At 44.1% G+C, this 18,857-nt stretch overlaps 1 protein-coding gene across 1 annotated transcript in view; it reads right to left on the bottom strand.

Annotated features, from left to right (window-relative positions):
* STT3B (STT3 oligosaccharyltransferase complex catalytic subunit B) overlaps positions 1-18,857 on the bottom strand; it is a gene marked incomplete in the record, with an annotated part of 781,351 nt that overhangs the window by 593,399 nt on the left and 169,095 nt on the right. The window contains 1 exon segment of the mRNA XM_044066668.1: positions 18,678-18,857. Within this exon segment, the coding sequence (XP_043922603.1) occupies positions 18,678-18,857 (180 nt within the window).

Here is an 18,857-nt window from a genome sequence, read left to right as displayed (position 1 = left end):
TTGGCATTCCTCTTTTTACTGGTAAGGTGTGGGTGAAACCTGTAGCCTTGGTCTATGGTTTGCAAAATCCACTTGTCTTTTGTGATATAGTGCCAATTTTTTGAAAATAAGGCTAACTTTCCGCCTAAAGGTGCTGCTGTTTGTTCCCTGGTAGGCGGTGTCAGAGCCAAGTCACTGTGATTGTCCTGTTGCAGTGGCAGTGGTTGTGTCTGTGCCTCGCTGGTTATTGCCTTGCCACTGGCGTCCTCTGTAGGCACCTCCTCTGGATTGATTTCTGCCTCTGGAATGTCTATTCCTGCCTCTCTGAGATTTTGAGGAGTCTGGAAAGGACCAATTTTTGGAAGGCCAGTTCCTGCTAAACCTTGGGGGCTGAACCTGTAAGAAATCCTTAACTGTTTGTACAGATTTTGCCTTCTCTTCCATTTTCTTCATTACTTGCTGAGCAGGAGTACCAAACAGACTGGCCTTATCCATAGGAGCATCCAACAGCTTTGCTTTAACATGATCCGGCAAGACCTGTTCTTTCAACCATGCATGCCTTCTTATAACTGTGCCAGTCATGGCTGATCTAAATGAAGCCTCCAGTGCATCATAGCCACATTTTAAAGAATGGTTACTAACCTGCTGAATGTTATTCACCATTTCTAAAACATATTTCTTATCTAAGGAGTCATCAGAGGACAGTTTCTTAGTTAACTGATCAAGCATAAACTCTTGGTATTGGATCATATGAAACTGACAGTTCAAAGCTCTAGCTGAGAGAGTAGCAGAGGTGTAAACTTTTCCCCCCATCTCTCTAAGGACCTGGATTCCCTTTCAGAAGGGAGAGGGTTTTTTGCTGAGGTCGAAGCTATTGCCTTAGGCCCCTGGGAGATAGTCTCAGGATCTGCAAGTGGGGCCTTGTATAGGTGGTGATGAGTGTCTGGTACCCTGTAAAACCTGTCTGGTTTGGCAGGGGCTGGAGGTAAAGTATCAGGAGCAGTGCAAACATCATTAAATGCATCATCCACAACAGGCAGAACTGGAGGTATAGCTAAGGGCCTATGTTGTGTTAAGTGTAGAAAGGTCCTAAGCCTTTTTCTTGAATCTGAGAAATCTTGTCCCTGCCATTGGAATTGTTCTCTCATGGCATGTAAGGTTTCCCCAAAGGAAAATTCCTCTGGTGGAGAGGCAGATGGAATAGATTCTTCAGCATCGGAATCTTCATAAGTAGAAAAAGGAGCCTCTGGATGGTCTGTAATGTCCGAGTCATCCGAAGAATCATCAGAGGACACTGGCTCTGGGGGCTCTGCTCTAGGTCTCTTTTCTGGAGGCTGAGAGGCCCTGTCTGGGTGAGATTGGGATCCCCTAATTAAAGGGATGAGATTCTCTGCCAGAGTAAGCATTTGTGAACTGGAACTGGGCCTGTGTGAGGGGGGCTTAACAGGCACTGGAATTGGGCCTGTGTGAGGGGGGCTTAACAGGCACTGATTTAGCAGTTTTGGCTGCTTTAGCCCTGGCAAAGGCCTTAATAGACATGGCTGCAGGAGGCCTAGCAGCACCACGTGCTGGGTAGAGACATCCAAAGGGATGGTGTCTGATAATTCACTAGGAACCACATTAGTAGGCAAAACTTCAGAGGCCGATTCAACTAGGGTAGCAGGAGCCTCGGTAGTAGTCATGGATTCGGCTGAAGATTGACCCGTTTGCTCGGTTTCGCCGAAACAGACACACGCGTTTGCTTAACCGTGGTTTCGCCGAAACCGGACCGCGGTGTCGGTCTTTTTCTTTGCTTTTTAACAATTTGAGTAGTCGGAGGATCCGACGGCATAATGTACGCAAAATCTGAGCCGAAAAACTGTTCAGCAAACTCCGACCGACGTCTAAGTATTCGTCGGTTGAAGGAAGCACAGGCTAAACAGGCTGCTACGTCGTGGTCTGGGCCTAAACAAGGTAAGCAGTAAGAGTGGAAATCTTTATGAGGTATTTGTTTCCCACAAGTTAAACAGTTATTTACTTTTTCTGACATTGGCTGAGGCAAGAAAGAGTCCCCAACGGGTACAGCTTTTAGAAGTCTTCGAAGTAGTATTCGGTAGTAGTAATCTCTGGATCTGACCGACCGGCACTTGCGAACAGCTTCTGCTTCGGGCGCCACGTGGCAAGAAAGACTGGGGAAAATGGCGTCGGCTGATGCCTTTATACCCGAAGACCAGCAGAGATGACGTCGGATGAAGTGCGACACCAGCCGAGGCCAGACCCAGACTTTGGAATCCGGCCGACCGAAGGGCTGCCTGACGACAGGACAACCCATTTGTTATGACTGCAGATGCATCCTTGAAGGACATCTGTCTGTGAATGTCCAAAGAATGTAGCAATTTCTCCCCTTTGTTCTGTGGTTTTGGATAAAAAGTTGGCAAGTGAATAGTTTGGTTCAGAGCCACACCACCTTTGGCATAAACGTAGGGTTAGTTCTTAAAGACACCCTGTCCTGGTGGAAGATGAGGAAAGATTCCACTGCCATTAGTGCCTGTAATTCTGAAACTCTTCGTGCTGATGTAATTGTCAGTAGCAGAGCAGTTTTCCAAGAGATGTATTTTATTTCTGCTGTGTTAGCTGGCTCAAAAGGAGGTAGAGTTAATTTTTCCAAAACAAAGTTGAAGTCCCAAGTTGGTGTAGGTGCTCTACGGGGGCGGTCTTATGTTTTTAGCCCCTCCGAGGTATTGTTTGAGCAAAGGATTAAAAAAAATTGGTGGATCCGTGTTGTAATGAGCAGAGATAGCGGAGACGTGGATCTTGATGGATGAAAAAGAGAGGTCCTTGTCCAGCATCTCAGTTAAGTATTGCAGTATCTGAGGAATGTTTGGGACAAGAGGGTCAAGGCTGTGCGCTTGGTTCCAGGCACAGAATCTCTTCCATTTACCAGAGTATGCTTTCCTGGTGCTAGGCCTTCTGGCCTCCAGAATGACATCCATAACAGCTTTGGAGAGAGGCATTGCTTGCTTGACTACGGAATTTTCCATGCAGCTAAGTTTAAGGTCTTTAGCTGGCTGTGAAATATATGATTGTTGTGCTGTGTCAGCAACTCTGGGATTTGAGGCAAAATCCAGGGTGGTTCTTGTGCTAAGTTCTTTAAGATTGGGTACCAGTGCTGGCGTGGCCAGTCTGGTGCAATCAGTATAATTTTTGGCTCTTCCTGCCTGGCTTTTATGAGTAACTTTGGGAGGAGAGGTAAAGGAGGGAAAGCGTATACTTGTTTTTTCCAGCTGAATGAGAGGGCATCCACTTTCCATGCTTGTAGATGGTAGCTCCTTGTGCAGAATTTCTGTAATTGGCAGTTCTTTGGGGAAGCAAACCGATCTATGTCCGGGCTCCCCCATTTTTGTGTTATCATTCTGAATATCTGTGGATTCAGTTTCCATTCGTGTGGGTCCATAATGTTTCTGCTTAGGTCATTTGCCAGTGTGTTTTTCTCTCCTGGCAGGAATTGTGCTTGCAGATGAACTTGGTAGTTTAGAGCGGTGTGCCACAAGGTCATGGCTTGTCTGCAGAGGGTGTAGGAGTGTGTGCCCCCTTGTTTATGTACCACATAACTGTGGTGTTGTCTGTCTTTAGTAGTAATTGTCCTGGATGCAGTAGGTCCTTGAAAGATATAATAGCATTTTGTACAGCTAGCATCTCTTTTTGATTGATGTGGAGATGTCTTTGCTCTGTGGGCCACTCACCCTGGATACATTTTCCTGCCATGTGTGCTCCCCAGGTGTAATCCGATGCATCTGTTGTCAGTGTTTGCCTGGCTGTGGGTTGAGTGATAGGCTGTCCCTTGTTGAGGTGACAAGCTTGTGCCCACCATCGAAACTCCTGTTGTAGGGAAGGAATTAGTGGTATAACTGTTTCCAAACTTTGACAGTGTTGAGACCATATGCTCTTTGGGTACCACTGTAGTTTCCTCATATGCAGTCTGGCATATGGAATTAGTAGTATGCAAGATGCCATGTAGCCAAAGGCCTGCAGAATTTTTCTTGCAGGGAGTTGGGTCTTTGTTGCCATTAATTGAAAATATTGAGCCAGTTGTCCTTGCTTGTCTGACGTGAGATAAGCCATCTGGGCCATTGTGTTCAAGCTGGCACCCAGGAATATTATCTGTTGTGAGGGCACTAGTTTTGATTTCTTTTCATTTAGTGTGTACCCCAGGCAACTTAACTTTTTTACGTACGCCAGATGCTTTAGTAGAAAGTCCTTGCTCGAATCAGGCAGTCATCCAGGTATGGATAAATATGAATTCCTTTTTGCCTGCAAAATGCAATTACTGGTGCCAGGCACTTTGTGAAGACCATGGGCACAGTAGATAAGCCAAAGGGCAGTGCAGAGAATTGATAGCGCATTGAACCAGCTAGAAATCAGAGGTATCTTCTGCAGTTTTGTCTGATAGGGACATGCAGGTATGCCTCTTTGAGGTCCAATGTCACGAGCCAAGCTTTCTTGCCCAGCATGGGAAGAAGCTGCTGTAGTGTCAACATCTTGAATTTCGGTACATCCAAGTAAGTGTTTAGTGTAGAAAGGTCCAGAATCAGGCTTTGTCCTTTCTGGGAACCAGAAAGAGTCTTGAGTAAAATCCTTGTCCTTGTTCCTGTGGTGGTACCTTTTGAACAGCTCTCATGTCCATGAGTGCTGTAATTTGTCTTTGAGCCTTTGCCCATTGATTTGGTGGCAGATTTGGCATTCCTTTTAGCCTTGGCAGTGTGTGAAAATGGAACCTGTAACCTTGAGATACAATGTTGAGAACCCATTTGTCTTTGGTGATGCAATGCCAGTTGTGATAGAAAAGTACCAGTTTTCCTCCTAAGGGGGCTGCCAAGAGAGAACTGTTTGGCAGCTGTAGTGGAAAGTCATTGAGTCTGTTTTTTATAAGGTTGAGGCCTGTCTTCTTTCTGGCCTGGTGTGCCCCACTGTCGAGGCCTGTAAGGCCCTTGTGTCTGACCTCTACCTCTTGGAAGTCTGTATCTGCCCCTTTGAGGTCTGTCTGTGACTGGAAAGGACCAATTCTTTGTTGGCCAATTTCTGCTAAAACAAGGAGGCTGAACCTGTAAGAAATCTTTCACAGTTTGCACAGATTTTGCCTCATCTTCCATCTTCTTTAATACCTCCTCTGCCTTAACTCCAAACAGCACATTCCGCTGCAAAGGTGCATCCAATAATTTTACCTTAACATGATCTGGTAACGTATGTTCTTTTAACCAAGCATGTCTTCTAATGACGGAGCCTGTAACTGCTGCTCTACAGGAGGCCTCTAAGAAGTCAAATCCACATTGCAAAGTATGTGTTCCCACTTGTTCAGCAGCATGCAATAAATCCTGCATTTCTTTTAAGTTAGGAGGATCTGAATCTGGAAGTATCTTTTGTTTCAACTGAGACATCAAAAATTGCTGATATTTTAGCATGTGAAACTGGCAATTCAAGGCTCTCATTGCCAAAGTTGCAGACGTATATACCTTCTTTCCCCATCTGTCTAAAGCTCTGGAATCTCGGTCAGAGGGAACTAGGTTTTTTGCTGATGAGGCCTTAATCCCTTTGGGTAGCTGAGAAATAGTTTCAGGGTCAGCAACAGGGCTATTGTACAGAAATTTGTGAGCGTCAGGGACTCTAATATCTATCAAGTTTAACTGGGGCTGGGAGTAAGGAGTCAGGGTTCAAACTGGATTCAGTGTACACATCATCCACAATGTCTAGAACTGGCGGGATAGCAAGGGGTCTGGGTTGAGGCAATAAAAGGAAGTTTCTGAGCCTTTTCTTGGATTCTGAGTAATCCTGACCTTCCCAATGGAAATGCTCCCTCATGGTATGCAAGGTCTCCCCAAAGGAGTAATCCTCAGGAGAAGAGGCTGACGGAATTGATTCCTCAGCATCAGAATCCTCATAAGGGGGTAAAGAATATCCTAGGTCCGAGGAAGAGTCAGAGGAAATGGACACCTGGTGAGAAGATTCTTAGTCTGCATCCTGTCTGGGCCTTTTACCAGGAGGGGGATGGGACCCCCTGATCAGGGTGATTAGGTCCTCGGCCATTTTTAGCATTTGTTTCTTAGGCATGGAAGTCTATCCTGGAGAAGGTTGTGTCTGTTTCTTTGCTTTTAAGGGGGGCTTAGACTTAACAGAGGGTTTAATGGTTAACTGGGTAGGTCTGAAAACACCCTCTAACTGTGGATTGCTCAGCTACTTCAATTCCCTCTGTAGGTTTAGGATCGGTAAGCTGAAGGCCTAGTGCGTCTGAAGGCCAAGCCAGCTCCACGTGGGAGTCGGATGCGTTCTGTGGTTGCGGTAGTCAAGGGCTGCGTAGGCGCCTCGCTGAAAACCGGCGACCGGCCTAGAAGAGGCCCCGTCGTCAGTTTTGGGCCTCGGATGCCTGTCCTTGTCCTTTATGCATTGCGGTCATCGGAATTTCTGATGGCATGGTGTTAATTGAATTTTCTACCAAAATAATGTCGGGCAAAATCAAACAGACGTTTAATAGTGCGCTTGTTAAACCTAGCACAAAACCGACAACCAGTGACGTTGTGGTCAGGGCCTAGGCATGGAATACAATAGGAGTGGAAATCCTTATGAGGTATTTGCTTCCCACAATAAATACAGTTATAACTTTTACTGACATCGGTCTGAGGCAAGAAAAAGTTTCCCCAACGGGGTACTTAGCTTTTTTAGAAGACTTCGTTTCTGGATTCGGAATGAAAATCTCAGGAGTCGGCCGACCGGCACTTGCAAACTGCTTCTTCTTCGGGCACCGCGCAGCAAGAAAGACTATAGAAAATGGTGTCGGCTGCATCTTGTATACCCCTGTCGCACTGACGTCAGGGAGGAGGCGACAGCAACTGACGCCGGACCAAGACATTGGAACTCTGGCCGACTGCAGGACCGCCTGATGGCAGGATAACCCAAGTATAATGACTGCAGCAGTGTAACACGATGAACAAAAAAAATATGCCTAGCCAGTGCATTGTTTACATTTCCTTTATTAATGGCATAACAATGCTCATATATTCTGTTCCTGAGGGGGTCTATCAGTTTTGCCCACGTAAAAAGCAGAACATTTTAAACATGAGCCTAGATAAACCACCCCCCTTGTATTACAATTAAACTTATCATCAAGATAAAATCTTTTACCATTAACTGTAAAAGAAGTTGTCACATTAATGTATTTGCACCAACGGCAGGCCTCACCATTTAAACATCCCACAATGTGGGGGATGACATTTCAAATTGTTGCAGTCCAAAAGAACTTTAAGGTTTTTACCCTTCCTAAAAACTACACAAGGACAGTCCCCCACATGTTTACTGATCCGATGATAGTCAAGCAAAAAGTACCAATTTTTGAATATAATAGACTTCAAAAGGGGAGCATCAGTGGAAAAGGTGGTTATAAAACTCAACCTACCTAAATCCCCATCAGAAGGACCAACTTGTTGTGCAACACCCACTTCCCCCATCGAATAATTCAAAAATGAAACATCAAAAATAACCTCCAAATTATTTGAACCATGATGTTCCAGACTAGTAGTGAGATTGCATTCCTTAAATGTTCAAAATTGGTTTAAATAACCCACAAGACCTTTTACTGGAAACCTCATCAATAAGGTCCTCCACCGGTCTATTGGGGTACCTACACTTAAACATGTCTTTCAATAACCTGCATTCATCAAAAAATTCACTCTCCAAAGTTACCATCCTAGCAGCCCTGACAAGTTGCCCCTTAACAACCCCTCTCTTTTGGTGGAAAGGGTGGCAACTGGAGAAGTGTAAGAAATGCGTTCAAATATGTGGGTTTCCTAAATATTTTAGAAGTAAACCCATTAAATGCAGGACATTTAACCAATTCCACATCCAGAAAAGAAATGCGGTCAACTTGATATTCCCATGTGAATTAAAGAAAGTTCGTAAATTTGGTGACTTATTCAACAACAGCTGCAGCGGAAGATTTATCACCCTTCCCTGCCGTTGGTGCAAATACATTAAATGTGACAACTTCTTTTACAGTTAATGGTAAAATATTTCCTCTTAAGTTTAATTGTAATACAAGGGGGGTGGTTTATCTAGGCTCATGTTTAAAATGTTCTGCTTTTTACGTGGGCAAAACTGATAGACCCACCTCAGGAATAGAATATATGAGCATTGTTATGCCATTAATAAAGGAAATGTAAACAATGCATTGGCTAGGCATATTCTGTTGTTTCCTAAGCATGAATTTAGTTTTTTGGTTATTGAAAAAATTCCTGAAAACAGTAGGGGAGGTCCAAAGGGATTGAAACTTGAAGAAAAAGAACTTATTTGGGAGCTGAAATTAAATGCCTTGGTTCCGCCAGGACTAAATGATGTAATTTCTATTAACAGTGTTCTGAAATTAAAAGCCTTACTTAGATTTAAAGAATATATTTACACCTATATATATATTTTTTATAATTGGAATATAAATTATAAAATTATGTAATTATGGTGTAATGTCTATCTTGATTAGGATACGTTTGTTTTAGGTTATAATAATTTTTTTTAAGTGAAAATGACTTGGAACTTTAAATTGAGGCTGGTTTGTGAAGGAAATGATGTCATGATTTTTATTGCATTTAAGGACATTGATTTCCTTTGTAAAATTGTCTGAAGTTAACTATTTTAGTAAATGAAAGCGCTTACTACATTATTTTTGCCTCCAGTGTGGTGTTTCTCCATTTGTTGCATTATTCAGTGGTGTTTTCTTTTACTTAGTTCGTTAGGTGGCAGGGGTGACAGGCTGCGCAGGAGTGGGTACCAGTGCTGGCATGGCCAGTCTGGGACAATCAAGATTGCCCTTGGTTTTTCCTCCCTTATTTTGAGCAGTAGCCTTGAAATTAGTGGTAGAGGGGGAAATGCACTGATCGAAAGGTTTACCCTTCGAAAGGATAGAGCATCCACCTTCCAGGCTGTGCTGTGAGGTTCCGTGGAACAGAATTTGCTGAGCTGGTGATTGTCGTGGGAGGTAAAGAGGCCCTCCTTCGGGGTGCCCCATTTCTGGGTTACAAGGTTGAAGGTTCTGTTGTCTAGCGTGTTTCTACTTAAGTTCTCTGCCAGGGAGTTTAGGCAGCCTGGCAGGAATTGTGCTAGCAGGTGAATTTGCATGGCTGAAGCAGTGTGCCAAAGGGTCATGGCGAGCCTGCAGACAGGATAAGAGTGAGTTCCTCCCTGCCTGTTGATATACCACATCACTGTAGTGTTGTCTGTTTTGATCACTAGAGGCCCCGGGGAGAGTAGGGGTCTGAAAGTTGTCACAGCGTGAACAGCTAGCATCTCTTTTTGGTTGATGTGCAGATGCATTGGATTTGGGCTCCAATGGCCATAAATGCACCTGCCGTCCAGGTGTGCACCACAGGCATAATCTGATGCATCTGTGGTGAGGGACTGGGCAAAGTGGGGTTGTGAGAAGGGAAGACCCTTGTTGTGGTTGCATGCTGCTGCCCACCAAAGAAAATATTTCCTTAGACAGGGTATCATAGGTATGATAGTTTCCAGGTCTCGAGTGTTGGCACCAAAGGCTTTTTAGGTACCATTGTAGTTTCCTCATACGCAGTCTGGTACATGGAATGAGTAGAATGCAGTAGGCCATGAACCCTAGAGCTTGCAGGATTTTCCTTGCGGATAACTGGGTTCTGGTGGCTAGTGGAGAGAAGTAGCCTGTCAGGTAGGCTTTTCTTCAGGCCTAAGGAATGCCATCTGGGATGCTGTGTCCAGGCTTGCTCCCAGGAATACAATTTTTTGAGTGGGGACTAGCTTTCACTTCCTTTCGTTTATGGTATACCCCAGGGAGATCAGTAGTTCCTTTAAAAAGGTCAGGTGCTGTAACAGCTTTTCCTCTCTGCCTGAATCAGGTAGTCATCTAAGTCGGGATAAATTTTAATATTTGTCTGCAAAAAGCAATGGCTGGAGCCAGACATTTTGTGAAAACTCTGGCAGCAGTGGATAAGCCAAAGGGAAGCTCCAAGAACTGAAAATGCATAGATCCTGCCCTGAAACGTAGATATTTCCTGCAAGATTCCCTGATTGGGATGTGTACGTAGGCCCCTTAGGTCTAGGGTGGCTAACCAAGCATCCTTGGAAAGCATAGGAAGAAGCGGCTGGAGGGTGAGCATTTTGAATTTTGCTATCACCAGGAAGGCGTTTAGAATTGATAGACAGAGGACTGGGTGCCAGGTGCCCTCTTTTCTGGGTACCAGGAAAAGCCTGGAATAGAATCCTTGGCCTATCTGATCTGCAGGAACAGGCTATAGTGCCCTCCATGGAGAGCAGTGAATGGACTTGTTTTTTGGCCTCTGTCCACTGGTTTGGAGGAAGATCTGGGAACACTTTTGGTGTTGGCAGACTGTGGAAACAATATGTATCCATGGGACACTATGATGAGGACACATTGGTCGTTGGTAATAGAGGCCCAGTTGTTTAAATGGCATGAGAGTTTTCCTCCTAGGGGCACAAGTAGGTGGGCAGAGGTAAAAGGTGGAGGTGTAAAGTCATTGCGAGTTCTTTCCACAAGGGGGTGGCTTAGCACTCCCTGTTTTTGAAGTGAAGGAACTCCATTGCCAAGATCTCTGCATTCCCTGTGACTGCTGTCGGAGGGTGGGGTGTCTGCTTGCCCTAGGTCTTGGCTGAGCTGGCCTGGAGGGAGCTGGAAAAGACCAGTGCTTGGAGGAGCAATGCCTACTGAACCTCGGAGACTGGACCTGTAAGAAGTCTGTCTGCAAAAATTTAGTTTTTTCTTCCATCTTTTTCAAGACCTCTTCTGCCTTGGTGCCAAACAAATTGTCTTTTGTTCAATGGTGCGTCCAATAGTTTTGATTTGACATGGTATGGCAAGATTCGTTCCTCAAGCCAAGCATGACTTCCAAGTACAGAACCAGTGACTGCTGCCCTGTAAGATGCTTCTAGGCATCAAAGCTACATTGCAAGGTGTGCTTAGTAACTTGGCTTGCAGAATGAATAAGCTCTTGTAATTTTTTGCACAAGCAGGAAAGGTAGATATTTTTTGTTTGGGGAATTCCATGGCATGTTGCTGGTATTTCAGCATGTGAAACTGACAATTTAGTGCTCTAATGGCAAAGAGTTGCAGAGGTGGGTTTGTCTTGTCGGTGCCAGCCGGAACAGACATACTCGGCAAATCCTGTACAGGATTCGGCTCCGAAGGTGGAGCCGACGGTTTAGTGGATTTTGGGGATTTCACTGGCTGGGAACTCTTTGCCGGTGAATCCTGAGGCTTTAACAGACCACTAAGGATCAATTTGTTCTTGCGCTTCTGCAGGACTCTTGGACTAAAGGTATGGCAAATAAAACAAGAGTTCTGCAGGTGAACAGCACCCAAACAATAAACACAGCTAGTGTGCCCATCTGTCAGAGACATTTTCTGACAGCATGAGTCACACTTTTTAAAGCCAGATACTTTAGTTTCCTTAGACATGACCCAATGACAAAAAACAAAGCTAAGTACCACAAGGTAAACAGACAGACAAATAAGTACTATTCTAAACAAGATACACCTATAAATATACAATCTTTTTTTTTTTTTTTTTTTTAAACGATAGCAAAACAGGAAAGGAAAGCCTCCAAGTTAAACGGCTATCCTAGGGAGAGGGGGAGCGGGGGAGAACTCTCTAACTTAAAACGAGTTCTAAATAAAAGGGAAACTAAGAAGAACGAAGTACTTCAACAACGTGTACAGAATAAAACTAAAAACAGTAGGATATCCAATAGTTTAAAGGGTCTAAGAGAAAATTTTACACAAAAAATTGAAATATACAAGCCTGAGCCAGAAAACGACACCTCGCATCTGAAGCGGCAAACGAAATCTGGGTGGATGTCGCTAGGCATCATGGGATAAGGGGGAGCCTTGAGCCAGTAAACAGCTCTCGAGCTACTGAAGTTGGCCGAGTCGGAGCAGAGAATCGGCTCCGATCCCAAACAGCAAGAATGAAGGCGAGAGACAACTTAACATCAACAGATCAGAGACCATATCTGTATTCATAAAGGAGTAATCCAGTCTGTTAGGATAGTGCCGTTCCACCAAGAAGCCCAAAAGGTAGGGGGAAGGAGGGTGGAGATGTCAAGGATAACTGACTATTGACAACACAGATAGAATGTTATGGTAAGACAATGCCTTTATCTGATGTGCTCAATCTAGACAATCCTTTTGGCTGTGGGACAGAGTCCCTAGTTACAGAAATCTTGGGATGTCTCATGGAAGAATATTCCTGAGCACCATTGAACCAAAAGATGCTCATCCCCTAGACACCAAATCCAGATATTAATGAATAATAAAGGTATGCAGGGATGCCCAAGTAGCCACTGCACATATCTACAGAAGCTCTGACATGGAAAACTGCAGAAGCGGCTATTTCCCTTGTAGAATGTGCCTTTACAGGTCGCAGCTGTTGCACTTTTTTTTTTTTTTTGGTTATAAACGGTTATGCAGTCCTTGAGCCATCTAGCCAGAGTAACCTTAGAAAATGATTTGCCTCAAGTAGCAGAAGAGTGTGAAACAAACAGCTGATCAGATTTTCTGAATTCCTTTGTTCTGTGAAAGCAAAAAAATAATTGTCTGAATATCTAGCAAATTCAGGCAATATCTGCCTTGGTTTGAAAATCTGGGAAAAAATAGGGGAAAGTGTATAATCTGGTTGATATTAGTGCAAGATACTACTTTTGGTAAAAAGGAAGGATCTGTTTGCAAAGACACCCTGCCATTATGAAAGATTGGGTAAGGAGGCTTGCAAGATAAAGGCCTATAACTCGGATATTCTCCTAGCAGAAGTAATAGCAACCAAAAAAGAGGTTTTCCAGGATAAATACTTCAAAACGCAATTTGCGGATGGTTCAAATGTGGAATTAAAGACTGTAGCACCACAATAAAGTCTCAAGATATAGGAGAATCCTTGTATGGATGTCTCAGCAATAAGGTTCCTTTCAGAAAGGCTTTACAAAGTTTGTGTGATATTAGAGCCGTGTCATTTAGGCCATTATGAAAATTTGAAACTGCAGCTACATGAACATATATAGTAGAGGACGACATCCCTGTATTGAAAAACAATGCAAAAAAATTCCAAGATCTTATGAACTGGTGTAGAATATAGGTAGAGATTACTGTCTAAGACCATTTGAAAATTTTTGCCATTTGCTGCTGTATAATTAGTCTAGTCGAAGGTTTGTGGGAGGCTACAACAATTCATTGAACTGGGGCCATCAGGCAAGTATGCCTGGCAATCACTGGAACTGCAGAAGCCACACAGTGAGCTTGAGACTGTGAAGATTCAGATCGATGAGTCCCACTGGATGGGACAAAAGGTCTGGAGCTGGGTCTAGCGTGCAAGGTTTCTGAATTAAGTGAGGCCACAGAAAGGGAAAACATATCCGAAGCCAGAACGGAATAATGAGAATTATCCTGTTCTCTGACCGGTTGGCTTTCTTCAGAATCTGGGAAATGAGAGGAATTGGGGGAAGGCATACAGTAGACCTGGGTGGCCAATCATGATGGAGAGTATCTCTCAGTGACTCCCCAGAGGGGAGGGGGGGAGGAATCAGGGCAGAGTAGCAGCTGCACTTGTTCAGGGGGAATGCAGAGAGACAGCAACAGGGCTGGCCCCATTGACGGAATACTCCTTCCACCAAAAAAGGGTTAAGAGACCACTCATTAGGCATCAGGATGCCCCTGCTAAATATGTCCATCATGTTGCAGCTCCACAGAATACGCGTTCCAATTAAAAAGTAGTCAGATGAAATTGCCATACCCTGAGTGATTCAACAAAGAGGAAAAGATATGGCTCCCCATCGTATATTGATGTAACAAACCACTGACATGTCTGTCTGTTTGGATCACAATCATTCCCGAGGGGAGGGTTTCTTGGAATGCTTGCAACTCCAGGAGCACTGCCCTCATCTCCAGAACACGGATGTGCAAACTGGCCTCTAACCGGGTCCAAGTGTCTTGGACCGCCTTTCCCACATAATACCCCCCGCCACCCAATCCAGGATGCATCCGTGGTTACTATGGCGTGGTGGTGAGGAGGAACAAATGGACAGCCCGTTAGAATCTCGTTGGGATAGAGCCACCAACTTGTGTCCTTTTTGCATAAAATCTGTGATCAGTACCTGGATGATTCAGTAAATGACCACTGCGAAGCCAACTGCCATTGTAGAATTTGCATGTGAAACTTTGCAAAGGGAACTAAAGTGATGGTGGCCACCATAGATCCTAGAGTCTGTAACTCTTGCAGTCACTGTTCTGTTGTGAATAATCTGTCTGACTTTTTTATTCTTTGAAGTCTTTCTTGAGGTAGAGACGCGATACAGATGCTTGTGTCCAACACCGCTCCTATGAACTCTAAATGCTATGTTGGCTCTAGATGGGATTTTTTTTATAGTCGACAGTGATCTCCAGTGAGAAGCAAGCTTGAAGAACGTAGTTCCTTGACCACAGCAGAAGATGCCTGGTGATTGAGGTAATGAGCCAGTCATCTAGGTATGGAAACGCACACAATCCTTGCAGCCTGAAGTGGGGTGCTACCACTTCCATGCATTTGGAGAACATACCTTGTGGGCTGTGGTGAGACCAAAGGGCAGTGCTGTGAACCGATAATAACTAGACAGAAGCACAAAAATCTTCTGGAGCATTTGTCTATTTTTATGTGACAATATACGTCCTGAAGATCTACGGAGCATATCCAATCATCTTTCTCTAAGAATGGAAGTATAGACTGAACAGTGATCAGGAATTTCGTTAGTTGAACTGACTTGTTCAAGACACTGAGATCAAAACTGGTCTAACTACGGATCCTATCTGGTCTGGTGTGACTGCTAGGATGACTTGTCTAGAAGTTTCTGAATTTCTAAAACTGCTGCATCCCTGTGACTGGGTGGAACATCTGGGATACCCTTTGGTTGTTTGGGTTGTTATGAAAAGGGAATACTGTAACCTCTGCAACCAATTGTCAGTTAAGTTTAGCCAGGCAGGTCGGTGCAGGAAAAGTCATCCCCCGACTGCCTCCAGAGGACAGCAATTGGGCCTCCATTCAGGAGCACTAATAGGAGTTACCAGGGAATGAATCCCAGAAACCCCGATTCTGTGGGCCACCTCTGCTTCTACCATGGCATCTTCCACTGTTAACTCCCCCCTCTGCCCCAGGAGGAGTCGTTACCACAAGAGTCCAAGAAAGGCCCTCGGGACTTTTTGAACCATAGTTTTCCACTCCTCTGCTAATTGGAGTAGGGCCACTGAGGAGTGGAAAAAAAGTGCTTCCACAGCAGAGAGGGTCTTTCTATCCTTCTCACATCTGGCAAGGGTCTCTAATTTGGGGCCAAAAAAGGGAGGTTCTGTCAAAGGGAGCGCTGACGGAAGACGACAAATAGAACCACAAATTCACATAAGTGCAAGTGCATCCAGGCATGTCTCCTCACGGCTACGCCAGAACCCGCTGCCCTAGTCATCCCTTCAGCTGCTTGTGCAATGAGCCTCACGGATGAAGTATATATTGAATCAAGGGCTGCCAGCTGGGAAAGCTACTTTAGCCTGAATCTCCTCAGCTATATTTCTGTTAGAGTGTCTGATGAATCCTTCATCAAATCTCGATGAAGCTTGGTGAAATGTGCCATGAAGTTCGAGGACCTAAGCGCGAAGGTGGATGAAGCATATAAGCGCTTCCCAAATCCATCCATCCCCCTAAACTATTAGGAGGATGGATAGTAGGACTTTCATCAGCAAGTTCCTTTTTAGGGGCTGCCACAATCACCATGCCAACTATCGTACACCTTTAGCCCAATGTTGCTGATCCACAGGAGCTAACAAAATACGGTCTGGTCTCTTGGGGATTGGTTCGATGGAATTCGGAATTTTCCAAGCCCACTGCGCAATCAACTTAATTATATAATCGGTGGACGGAGAGATCCAAGAAGTAGATGGTCGGCCACAGAGAGCCTCCAGGTATACAGACTCCTCTGAGAAAGGCTGTTAGGAATTCCAGCAATCCCTCTTAAGGATCACTAGAATGTCACCATACGAGAAATCTGCCAGGAGTGACCCTGAGGATCCTTCCCCTTCCTCGAAGCCAGTATTGTCTGTGCGAGACTCTTCAGAGAAGTCCATGTGCTTCCTCTTGCACTTTTCTCTTCAGGGGTATCTCCTTGGTGGGATGGGCCTGGAGGTGTCTGAAGACATGACTGTCATGGCTGAAACCTGAGGTTTGTGTCCAGTCCAGAGGTGGAGGCTGCAGGTAGCTCTGGGCAGGGGGAAGGGCAGGGATGCTGCTCTAACAATGAAGGTATCAACTGTGAGTCCTAGTGGACAAAGCCCTCTCCCATGGCCCGGAAAGCAGGCCCTCCCCCATAGAGAAATGGGAGCCCTGAATCAAAACAGACTCCTTCAAAACCATGGTCACATCCTGCACCGAGATAGTCGCCCCCAAGCCTGAAGCCAGAGTCAAACTTACATGTGCTTAAGGCAAGTGCAACAGTTATCTAAACACTGACAGTGTATAACAAATTTTGTTGCTACATCCAGTAGCAGCACAGTAAAAGTTATAGCTTATGGCATGGAAGCCCAGAGAGAAAGCCAACAAAAGGGCTTTCCCTTTAAAAAATGGTTTACCTAATCAGGTAATTGCCAGCATATCTACATCCTAGTCAATAAAGAACAACTAAGGCAAGTGAAAAAGATGAAGCCCCCCCCACCCCCCGGGCCTAGGCTGGATGCTCACTATGTCCAAAACTTTGACCTGTCTGTACAATAGTGATACATGAAGAAACAGTCTTCTCTATGGCCTATGCTAGACTAAACCAACCGCAACATTCTGCTCCTAGAGACCACTAGCTTTAACAAGAACCAAAACAATACTAATCTTTTCATTAAATGCATCTATTTTTACTTCTTGAAGGCATTTTTACAACTTCAGTTAGACACATGTTCTTACTGTATTTTATTTTGCTATATGCTGTGACTAACTGCCTTTAGGCTCAGTGTGCGACTTTGAAGATCTCAGCAACAATCACTTAGATAAATAAACCCCAGTGTGCCAGAAATCAAGGATACCATCCCCAAGAACAAATTCTGGGAAGGTGGAAGAAATAATCCACACTTTATCAGGTTTCTTTCCAAAACACTACAACTTCTACTGGAAGAATGAAGGAGTGGAGGCGCTACAACACGGGACATCAAACCTGATTACCTCTCCAAAAAGGAGGGTCGCTGGATGGATTTACCATGGAAGGAATGCCTTGTAATACTTTCCTACATCAGAAAAATGTTCTCTATGAATTACCCCCAAAGAAATCAAAACAAAAGGAGGACATCCTCCTGATGTTAGCACTAATAAAGGGCAGTGTGCTCTTATTTGACATAGAGTGAAAAGCTCCTGGACTAAGTTTGGTTACACAACCTTCATGACTGGACTAGAAGGTCCAACTTGTAATCAACAGACTGGTCAGCAGAAAATCTCATCACAAGTATGGCGATATTCAAATATCGTGACTAAACCCCAAATGTTGTTGCTAGATGAAAGTTTCTCCTACCTTCTGTGACATCATCCAATGAACATTACAAGATCAATTACTCAAAATTCAAGGAGAGATTACAACTCCAAAAAGTGCCCAGTAGATGTGGAAAGTCTACCAAAATGATGATTAATGACAGACTAGTTACGCAAGGAAATGCACTGAAACTTTTTTGAATACTGATGTTGCACCGGGGATGAGTGATTACATCTCCACTGCAGCAGTCTTCAGGAAATGACATACGTTGAACCTAATGAGTGACAGCTACACCACACCACCACTTCCTTTATATAAATCTGGCCTAGTAGAGAACGTTTTTATTCTGACGTTCACATTCCTGTGAAAGAAAATGCTCAATAAAACTGATGCCCTTGACCCTGTGGTGGTTTGGTGTCTTTGCTGGTTAATCAAGGAGAACTTGTAGGTTGTCAAATGTCGGTTACTGTGTCTGGTGGACTTACCTGGATGCAACTATGACTGCCACTTAAATCGGTAAAACAATAAGGCAATGGAGCACTAACACTCAAATTCATCACCATGCAAAGGATCCCAATACTGATATCTGCATTAAATGCTTTCTAAAGCCACTACAAAGTGAGATGTGAAGCCTCTACCTTTTAGCATGTTGTTCTTAAACTGAACTTGAGACAATGCATATTGTGCGCCTCTCCCAGTTACTGAAAAACATGCTGATAAAAGACGTGACAAGGTCTACGTTTCTTATGCAGTGAGTGTGTGGAACTTACCAAAGGATGGATATTATGATCAAGACCCCTAAATATCTAAGCAGCAGACTACCCCTTGAAATAAAATCAGAACAAACCAGGGAGTATCTTGGATGTCTTCTAGAAAGGGTATAAAGGCCACTGAATCATAATGAGATTCAGGAGAAAAAAAAAGATATGACAATAACTTTCAGCTTCTGCAAACTACACAAGTCCAGATATACTCTTTCAACTAGATCCTTTCTGTACCTGTAAAAGCACTACAGGAAAACTTTATTAAATACAGTTAAAATAGAACAAAACCTTTACAGCTACAATACGGGTATTAAAAAAAATCTTCCATCAAAAATCAGTTTAGTCATATATCACATGAACGTTTCACTATATATAGCAAAATCATAAAGTGCTCACAAAAAGAAAATTAAAACAGCCACTCACCCACAGATAGTATGTAAACTGCAGTGCAAAAATAGCAATGCCTTCATTGTCAAATGATCCTGCTACAGATCTGGATATATAGCCAGGCACTATTGCAATAAAGCAAGCAGCAAGAAGACCTGCTCCTTGGTTCCACAGTTCTCTGGTAAGCAGGAAAGTTGAAATTGATGTAAGGCCACT

The sequence above is a fragment of the Protopterus annectens genome, chromosome 3.part1 (genome assembly GCF_019279795.1).
Source record: "Protopterus annectens isolate FY-2018-M chromosome 3.part1, PAN1.0, whole genome shotgun sequence".
NCBI classification, from domain to species: domain Eukaryota; kingdom Metazoa; phylum Chordata; order Ceratodontiformes; family Protopteridae; genus Protopterus; species Protopterus annectens.
The sequence above is the reverse complement of the archived record's forward strand: the minus strand, read 5'-3'. Positions and strand labels throughout refer to the sequence as shown.